Source organism: Drosophila pseudoobscura, chromosome 3, assembly GCF_009870125.1.
Source record: "Drosophila pseudoobscura strain MV-25-SWS-2005 chromosome 3, UCI_Dpse_MV25, whole genome shotgun sequence".
NCBI lineage: Eukaryota > Metazoa > Arthropoda > Insecta > Diptera > Drosophilidae > Drosophila > Drosophila pseudoobscura.
Window position 1 is genome coordinate 2,581,477 of NC_046680.1, and position 10,102 is coordinate 2,591,578.

General features: G+C 43.8%; 1 protein-coding gene across 4 annotated transcripts in view; it reads right to left on the minus strand.

Moving 5' to 3' along the window:
- Nucleotides 1–2,712, minus strand: part of Atf6 (bZIP_ATF6 domain-containing protein ATf6) — a 290,062-nt gene extending 287,350 nt beyond the window's left edge. For 2 of the 4 annotated variants that reach the window (XM_033378873.1, XM_033378872.1), the window contains exon 1: nt 673–797. Coding sequence is in view for 2 of the 4 variants with exons in the window: in XM_001352304.3 (XP_001352340.3) it covers nt 673–1,832; nt 2,529–2,553 (1,185 nt within the window). In the remaining 2 variants the exon portion in view is untranslated. Of the gene's footprint in view, nt 1–672; nt 1,833–2,528 lie in introns of those variants that run through there. The other 2 variants (XM_001352304.3, XM_015189074.2) reach the window with 2 other exon arrangements.
- Between the last annotated feature and the right edge of the window lie 7,390 nt (nt 2,713–10,102).

Here is a 10,102-nt window from a genome sequence, read left to right on the forward strand (position 1 = left end):
GTAAGGAAAAAGAAAATACAAATTCCCAGTTAAGAATCAATCTGCTTTTTCCGAACGAAGGCCAATCGCAAGCTGAAATTGGGGAAATCACAAAAAGCATCGATCGGATCATAGAAGAACTTCACAATTTAAAGTTTGAAATTTGGCGATCATTAATGGTATTTCGTGTCTGAATGTTGGACACATGTTGTGTTCTACACAAATTGTGAAAGAAAGTGACCATATAGCCAAATTACAAAAACATAGGCTCATTAAAAAGTGGAAGTTTCCTAAAAATTTTTCCGTTCAAAAAATTGTACAAAATATTGCAATAAAGTTAAGCTTATTAAAATGACCTAATCTTATAGAAAATTTGTCGGATAAAATTGAAAAAAAAAGCATACAAGCATATTTTTACGGATAGTTAAGGTTGTGAATGAAAATACTTAATCTGTTATTGTAAGATAATTTTACATTCTTATAACAACGAACGAGTTTCAAGCGAAGATAATATTTTTAAATACATTTCCGCCATATTAGATTCGTGTTCAGCGCACCGACATGCATGGGGATATGCTACACTGATCAGCCGCGCACGATATCTTACTTTTTATTCACATACATTATTTAATTGCTACGCTCTAAATTTAAAATATTATATATTTAGCTAATAGTAAAGCGAGTCTTACTTACTCCTTTTAGCGTATAGTTTTCTCGTTCAAGTTTGGTTATTCGAGTCTCCAATGACACAACATACTCCTTCTTTTTTTTACGGGATAAGGAGGCAGATTCCCGATTCTTAATCATACGCTGCTGTTTTTTATATATCTTTTCATCTATTGATACGCTATTAGAGATTTCCGTTTTTATGCCACCTCGTATATGTATGCCCCCATTATGACACATTCGATCTACAGAGTGTGGCCCCCCCTGATGGTGTTTTATTTCACCGCACGGAGCTTTTGATGTTTTTGAATTGTCTGGTTTTTTAATCATATTAGAAATTTGCGTGTTACAGCCGCCAACTGTAACATTTTTTTTCCCGTTCAAGTTTATCTTTTGCATAAGCGCTTTGTAGTCATGAGAAGAGAGAAATATTGTCTTAGGTTTGACAGCATTTGCCGTGGAACCTTTGACAAGTTCAGCCGACGAAGAATTTTGTGTTCGTGAATCCATGCATGCTTCAATATTAATTGGCTCAATGTTGGCGACTGTTGAGCCAAATTGCCCAATGTTAGCTGTAATCGAATTAAATTTAGTTTTTTGCTGTTTATCGATTGCAGATGAAATATTTGATTCAGAAATACAGAATTCATTTCTACTGGTCCGATCACTTATTGTGTTCAAGTTGTGTACAGCCTGCATGGCTGACTCAACGTCAATATGGTCGAGAGGTTTATTGTGTGATACATCAGATATATCGCTCTGTACTCCACTTGTCGAGCTACCGCTAGAGCTACTACAACTTCCTGTGGGAGACGGTGTATTACGTTCTTTCGAATACCGTAATATATTATCGCATCTGAACTTAGAAACGCTATCATCATTAAGAAAGCTAATAAAATCTTCGAAATTTTCCGGGTCCTCGGCAGACGATGTGGAAGCAGTTCTTTTCGCAGAGGAAAGATGCGTAGGGAACGGCGAGAGTGTGTCCAAATTATAATCTAAATCATGGCTTTGCTGATATGATCCGTGATACATGCCAGAAAATATATCACTGTGAACTTCAGGTATCAATGCACTCAAATCCAGCGAAGAATCAATAGGCGGTACTGAGGAGTTTAACATATCGTCCAAAACACTGTTATTAAGCTCATAATCAATCGGTGATGGACCCATCAACGATAAACCAGCTAAAAGAGTAAATAAAATGTTTTATTTTTCGTACGAAAAATCAAAAAAGTAAAAATAAAATGTCACTATTGATAATGATTGATGAAAGATTTTTTTATGAGTTGATGTAACAGAGTGCGTATATCGACTTCTATGCTATCTTTCTCTTCAATTTTAAAGCTGCTGCCCTTAAGAGTAATCGTCCTTTCAGCTTTCTTGTAGCTATCGTGTACATATCGAGGGAGTCAGAGCGAATTCTAACTGAGTTTGAATTGTGTCAAACATACGACCTTGGCTGTTTCGTGCTATATACTAAGTGCTGCAAAAAGGGACACAGAACTGAGCCAGTAGTTTGTTTTGAAACTAACAGACGCTGTTAGTTGAACATGTTTGTTTCCGCTTTTTTGTCATTGTGTGTTCATCTGAATATAATCAAAAAATTAAAGCACTGAATATGGTGGACCAATTTGATCATGGAACTTGGAAGAATACCATCAAGAGGAATAGATCTTCAATATATACTGTGGATTATGGAACATGGGCGGGAATCTAAGGTATTTTTCTTGAAAATGTTTGGAAATCATCACTTGTTTTTATATACATCTGTATATAGAAGTGTATGTTCCTATATTATGTATACATGTATTTAAGGACACGGATATGTAAACATAAACTTAACCTTAATGAAATCACTTCACGGAAATTGTCAAACTTACAGTAAAAACATTCATTATCGTCCATGATATTATATTTAAATGGGATCAGGCGGCGTTTAAATTTGTTTCAAACATATCAAGTTTGTCGACGAAAGCAAAAAAAAGTAGTGATGCAAGAATTACTTGTTCAAAATGTAGAAAAATATCGATACTGCCACTATTGTGAGTTCAGCTATCGAGCTATAGCCTCTGCACACTGAACACATCCCTGGGGAACGGTGGGATTTTTTAACATATGCACCAATTAACACTCTATCTGTCAAAAACCAGCTGATGAAAATAAAATAAAGTTTTGGTCTGGTGGAATTTCAACAAGTTTAAATTCATAAATTGGATATTATAAAAAGATTTATCTATATACAATCCTAACCTATCAAAGAATGACAAAATTGTTTGAAAATAAAAATAATTAATAAATAAATAAAAATAAGAAACAGCAGTCGAAAGTAGCGTGCGACTTAACAGCCTTAGCCATGTTATCTGGATTGCAAGGAGGTTAAACAAAATACTGCTGCTTCCTGAGCCTTGCGAAGTCCAAGACATTATATACCCCCATTGCACATGAAGACGGGACTGATACAGAATTTTTTTAAAGCACCGGAAAAGAAAGATGAATCGATTAGATACCTAAAAACAGTTTTCACTTCTGTCGCTGTAAGATGTAAAAAGGCCCCGAAATTCGACTACTACTAAAAATGATGTAATTGTTCATTCTCTTTCGTTGTGACCAGACGTGTTTTTGTTTGCTGCTCCGATTTTTTTCTTTTTGTTGCTCATAAATAGCCGGTGTTTATGAAAAAAAAAACTTTAAATTACTCTCTAACCAGCCCAAAATCTGAAAATCTATATTGTTTCGCGAGTGCATGCATCTTTTAATACAACATCAAACAATAAACGCTAGACCCTGACAGCGGAGAATCTTTTACTTATAAATTTTGGAGTCAGAGTTGTCGAAAAAGCTCGGCAGTTTCCAACAACTTGGTGACCCCGACGTGATCGCGGTGACTTGTCGTGTGTTAAATGTGTTTCATGCAGTTCGTTAAATTCGAAGGAAAAACGTGCCATTTGCCAATAAGTAGCGAACCAAAGATCGTTATGGCCGACCGTGGCAGCTCTAGCGACCCGCTATTCGTTTTCGCTTCTCTTTCGCCGTCTGCTTTGCCTGCGCAGAGCACTGTCGAGACCAGTTACATAGAGTACTAGGCGTGGTTCGTTAGTTTTCTTCGCCTAATCTTTCGCCGTTTGCTTCAGCAAGCTCTCCTGACTGGCTGCACATATCTCTATCTCGAATTCGAGCTCGAAACAGTTCAAAAAATCTCTGTCGTTCGTTTGTGCATAACTGTTGGTTCTTTTCTGATCGCCGCTTCGTTGCTTTGCCGGCGCATACATTTTGGACATACACAAATAAAAAGTGCTGCAAAAGTGAACATTGTAAACATTGTAACTGTGATCGACTCAAACACTCCGCGTCAACAGTTAAAAACGTAAACAATGCGAAAAGGAAAAATAATAGAAGGTGTGGATCATTGGCTATGGGCAATAATAGTGATACTCTGATAGTTGGTGATGCTCCATCTAGTGATTTCCTGCATCGCGGATTTCCTAGAGCCATTTTCGACAGGCTAGAGCCTGCCAAAAGGATGATTATGATTTGCGAGGATTGTTGGAATCATTGACGAAGCTGCAATCTAATTTTATTGTGAGGAAGTGGATTTTGAGTCTATGTCCAGTGAAATACCAGGAAAATTTGACTCGTCCATCTTATCATTGAGGACCATTCTACAGCGTGAGTTGGGCAATCGTTCGCCGCCCACGCATTGTTCCACGTTTCAAATGAACCCAAGTGAATCCCAATCCATTATGTACATGGCCAATCGATAGCGCATGACATAGCTGTAGCTGCCCAAGTTCAGCGGAGAAAATACAGAGTGGACAAGCTTCTATTCCATGTTCACAGTTGTTATTGATGGTGAAGCTGAGCTGACTTCTATCGAGAAAATACAGTATTTGCGGTCTTGTTTGAGCGGAGCGGCATCGGACACCATTAGTTCCTTGGAAATGAGCGAGGCTAATTATAATACCGCATTAGATATTCTCAAAAAACGATTTGCTAATAATCGTCTCATTCTACAGGCACAAATTCGAGAAATATTAGGGCTGGCGCGTGGGGACTCAGCTGTTGTTCAGCTGCGGGTGTTTACGGACGCCACCACCTCACATCTTCGCGCGTTGGAAACGTTGGCAACTAAGGAGGAAATAGCTGATTACATCATCGTTTACGCACTCTGGAAGAATTAGGACAATTAAAGTTAATTGGCGAGCAGCTTGCCAATCGAAGCACCACACTTTTCTGCATTTCCTCCGTCCAACAGCGACATTCCATACTGTTTCTCCAATTGCGCCACAGCCCTCCTCGCCGCAAGCTCATATAGCCCAGCGTCCGTCTGAGCCTGTTCTATTAGCCACCGTCGTCGTTCTCGTTAAAAACAGCGCTAGAACTTGCATGCCATTGTTGGACTCGGGCTCGCAATTACATTTCGTAACTACTCGTCTAGCTAATTAGCTTCAACTGCGAAAAACCAAGCTGCTTACTGCAGTCTCTGGCATAGCAGATTCTAGCTTCTCAACTGAAGGTATCTCGGTGGATCTCGTTCTGAAATCGCGGATTTCACATCTCACCACTAGCATCACTGCTGTCGTTGTCCAGAAGATTACGGACAGTCAACCTCGCATCTCAATTAGCACTGCTAATTGGCCTATACCTTTGAATATCCAGCTTGCTGACCCTTCGTTTCATAAGCCGCAGCGGATTGATCTGCTCATCGGAGCCGGACTTTTCTTTGAGTTGCTGTGTGTGGGACAAATTCAGCTGGCAGCTGGATTACCCTTGCTACAGAAGACACATCTCGGATGGATGCTATCTGATGGCGGGCACTCGGACCCCAACTCCTCGCCGCAACCCAATCTTCGGATGACACGAATCACAGCACTCGGGTCGATGGCTTGGTTCGTCAATTTTGGGAAGTGGAGCACATCTTTGAGCCAATCGCTACGGCAACAAAGGAGGAAGTTCACTGCGAGGAACACTTCGTCAACCATCAAACTCGCTTACCCTCAGGGGAATACTCTGTTCGCTTGCCTATGAAGCGAAGTTTAGAGTCCTTGGGAGATTCCTATTTGAAAGCAAAGCGGCGCTTGGAAAACTTGGAGCGCAAGTTCGTGCGTAATCCAGCTCTTCATGAAAAATATTCGGCATTTATGAAGGAGTACCCGACCCTCGATAGGCACAAGTGCAAATATTTCTTGCCAAATCATTGCGTCATCAAAGGGGACAGCTCCACAACAAAGCTGAGGGTTGTATTCGACGGCTCTGCAGCTACCACATATGGTCTTTCGTTAAATGATCTGCTTCTGTCTGGATCCACCATTTCGGCCAATCTATTTCACACACTCATCTGTTTTCGTACTTTTTCCATTGCTCTTACAGGTGCATATTGTCGAGGGACTCTCTTGACGACGACATACAGACCTTCAAATTAAACACAGTTACCTATGGAACTAAGCCTGCATCATTCTTAGCTATTCGAGCAATGCATCAGCTAGCCATGGATGGGTCGTCTTCGTACCCTTTGGGGTCGGAAACCATTCTACAGGACTTCTACGTAGACGACATGATATCTGGAGGCAATTCGGTCGAGGAAGTGATAGATATTATGTCCAATATTACGTCCAATCACGGATCTTCTTGCTCGAGGGAACTTTCAATCGCGGAAATGGTGTTCCAACTCCCCTGGTGTGCTTCGTAAAGTCCCAGAAGCCGAAAGGGAAAGTTTTCTGAAGCTGTATGATGACAGTGATGTAACCAAAGCGCTTGGGCTCATTTGGGAGCCCCATAAGGACAACTTTTTGTTTACATTTGCTCCTCAAATCGGTGTTGGCAAGCACACTAAGCGTTCGGTGTTGTCAACCATTGCACGGTGCTATGATCCCATGGGTTTGATCGGACCTACATTGACAAGAGCAAAAATAATCATGCAGCGCATGTGGAGGGACAAGCTGTTTTGGGATGAAAGTGTTCCTCGGCCTGGACTGAGGTTTGAAAGGATTTCGCTACTGTGGGTCACGCTACATTTCCTCGCTACGTACTTCAACCTAAGACCCGATTTGAATTGCAATGCTCCTGTGATGCCAGCCTCCAGGGCTATGTATGCTCGTTCGTTTATGGATACCGCCGCTGAGGTTCATCTGTTTTGTTCGAAGGTTAGGGTTGTCACACTGAAAAAACTTACGGGGCCTAAGCTTGAACTATGCGCAGCGTTCAAATTGCGCCAATTTGCTTCGCGAAATCAGGAAAATGGATACCTTCGACTGCCCAATCATTTGTTGGGCGGATTCAACTGTGGTCCTGTCTTGGCTACGTGAGGAACCATCCAAATTAAACGTTTTTGTCTCTAACAAGATCTCGGTCATAAAACAAACTACCAGGGGCATGTATTGGCGCTATATGGACGTTGACATGTAATGACTGCATCTATCAAGAGGCGATGCAATTACTGCACCGTCAAGTGGCCCGTGTGACACCAGCAGAAGGCTGTTACGCGCGGATCCCAGGCAAAACGCAGCCCTCCTCCCGCCCAACCGACCGAGGGGCGCTGCCGCATGACGCGCGGTGCGTAGCCGAACCAAACGCGAGCATGCAGAAAGATAGATATTAGACTAACATTCGAGGAAAATTAGCACTAAACTTATTAAGAAATTAAGCATGCAATAAAATACAAAATACAAATACCACTACAATTACTAATTACTAGAAAGGTGTGTAAGGATTAGTAATTTAATAAGAGGAAGAGAATTAGTGGAGGATATAATATGGTAGAGGGAATTATAATCCGAGCATAAGACCCTAAACGGTTCATGCAAGGAATAATTCGATCTACAAAGTGGAAGGAACAACGGTATAAAGTTTCTAGTCAGTCTAATAGGAATCGTGAAGTTTATGCGGCTCAACAGATCAGGGCTGTCTATGTCACCCCTGATCAAGTTGTGCATAAATATCACACCAAGCATTTTTCTACGGTTAACTAAGGATGGGAGGTTACTAATAGCAGTCTTCTCGAGTAAGATGGGAGTCTCACACCTTCATCCCAGTTAAGGCCCCGTAGGCCAAAATTTGGCGGAGCAAATGGTGTCAAATTGAGTTGGGGAGATGCTTATCTTAAACGAGGCTATCTCCCTGGCATAAGAGAAGTGAAATTTCTCCTCCTTTAAGCACACTGCTTTTATTTTGCTTTGAATGAAAGCAGTTACATCATTAGATGTGAGGTCAGGGGCCAGCCGTGAAACAAAAACTTGTCGTTTTGGTGGGACTCCCACCAGTGGCTTAGTCACCACAGGTCTAGTACCTGTGGTGGCAATATCCGGAGGTCCGGAACGTCTATTTACTGGTGGGATCGGGATAGACGGGACAACTAGTGAACTTGCGGACACCACGGACGCTGCAGACGTACTTGGCTGCACATTCTCCGAGGCGATGAATTCGGCTACCGAATCTGCATCGCCAGCAGCTTTCATTGCCTTTGGAGTGGCAAACGAGATCAACTGCTGCACACTTGGAGTGGTCGGAGTCAGTTTTTCGGCGGCGCACGGCTGAGTGACGGTTGGCACTTGCAGGTCCCGCGGAGTGACCTTTTTGCGCCTCGGAGACTCATTCAGCAGTTTTAAACCGCTAAACTGAGCCTCCAGGGCTAGGAGCCGATCGTATTGGTTTTTAAAACCAACGGTCAGCTCCTTAAAGCCACTCCGCGTCTGCCTCATAAAAGCTACCATGTCTTTCTCCACCGCACGGCATGCCTCGCAACTGTAATGCAAGCCATTACGTTTGGCTATAGCATCGCTCACGAGGCCAGAAAATCCCGCGCATTTTGCGTGGACTACGCTGTCGCAGAGCCAGCACGGGACATTCGGCTGATCGTGAGTGATCTGCTTCTTACAGGTTTTTTTGGCACAGACCACAGCGTATTCCATTTTATTATTTATTTATTTACTATTATTTGCAAAACATTTCGAGAACCGGTCCACCTGCTGGTATTGCAGCATCGAGTTCCCATGCTTCGACCTTGGCAAAGGACCCACAAAATCGGCGCATACCATTGCTCACGGCTCGTTCGGCAAATGCGTTAACATTTCCCCTGCTGCTTGTAGATAGCTTGTCTTGAAGCGGGAAAGCTTTTTCACTCAACACCCCGCAACCAACGCCCAACGACTACGGAAAGACGACACCGCGAAAATCTGCGACGGTCACCAAAAACGGCGAAGTGTACCCAGACGCGGAAGCACATTTTCGAACCCGCGGACTCAGCAATACGGGCGTATAAAAAGCCGACGACCAGAAAAAGGGAACGTCTTGCGCAGAAACTTGGTTCGGAGTACAGACGTTGTACCAGGAACCTACGGGAAACACCGGCGACCAATCAAACTAAGTTAATTTAAAGTGCTAAGATTTATAATAAAGTGTCAAATTATCAGAGTAACACCCAATTGCGTAAGTTCATTCCAACTAGCCGAGGCACCGACACTACCCCACCCCGAGTCCACGCACGCCGTTTCGTATACACGACGAGCGACGCCCAACCTAGCCTCGATCCACCCCCTCTACGATAGGCCCCCCCCCGACGCCACCCTTAAGGTTCCATCTATTTCTACAAATTTCTTGTGGATTGATCCCTGGACGTGACTGAGCTTACCTCAGCCTGAAATAGGTCCATCACAAGTGGCGCCCGAGCAGGGACCCAAGGGAACGTCAGCAAGGGTTTGTGGAATAAAACTCCAAGGCCACTAGAGAAGAACACAAGAAAACAACCCGAAGAAAACCCCGACCTCTCACAATACCAACGGCAAGAGTTGCGCAACGAGCAGACGAAAGCGCCACACAGCGACAGAGAAACGCGAACAGTGCCGTCACACCCGAGAAGGAATTCGAAGCGTCAGCCGCGAAGGTCGACACAGTGCCCTAGTGAAGAAAAAGCGCAAGCCCAGCGAAACAGCCAACTCGAGTAACAATCGGAGCGATGGAATCCCATACAGAGGAACAGCTCAGTGGGTATTACCCTGGAGAATTTGTCGCCAACCCAGGGGTGAGTACCGGCTGGATACACAAACGCCGCCGAGGGGAGGTGGAGTCCTTCGCGGAGGAATTCGGATTCCGCCGCGAGGGTAACGTGGAAGATTTGCGGAGAAATTTCGCCGAACTAGTCGCCGGGCCCCTCGAACACGATGCCTGGGTCAGGTTGGCAGAGCTCGAGCGGCAGTACGCCAGATCGCCCCAGCCCAGCGCCAGGAGACAAGGCCTTCGCCCATGAGAAGGATCTTGCCGACAGTAGGAGGAAATGGCCCCACAGACGGTCATTATTACAGTCACGCCGCACAGATGGCGGAACGGATCCGAAAGTGGGGAATCCAGTTCGACGGGCAGGACGACCCACTGTTGTTCGTCGAACTGCTGGAAGAGCGTGCCCTCTCGTACGGGGTAGACATGAACTACCTGCCACGAGCCATGGCAGAGCTCCTCATCGACC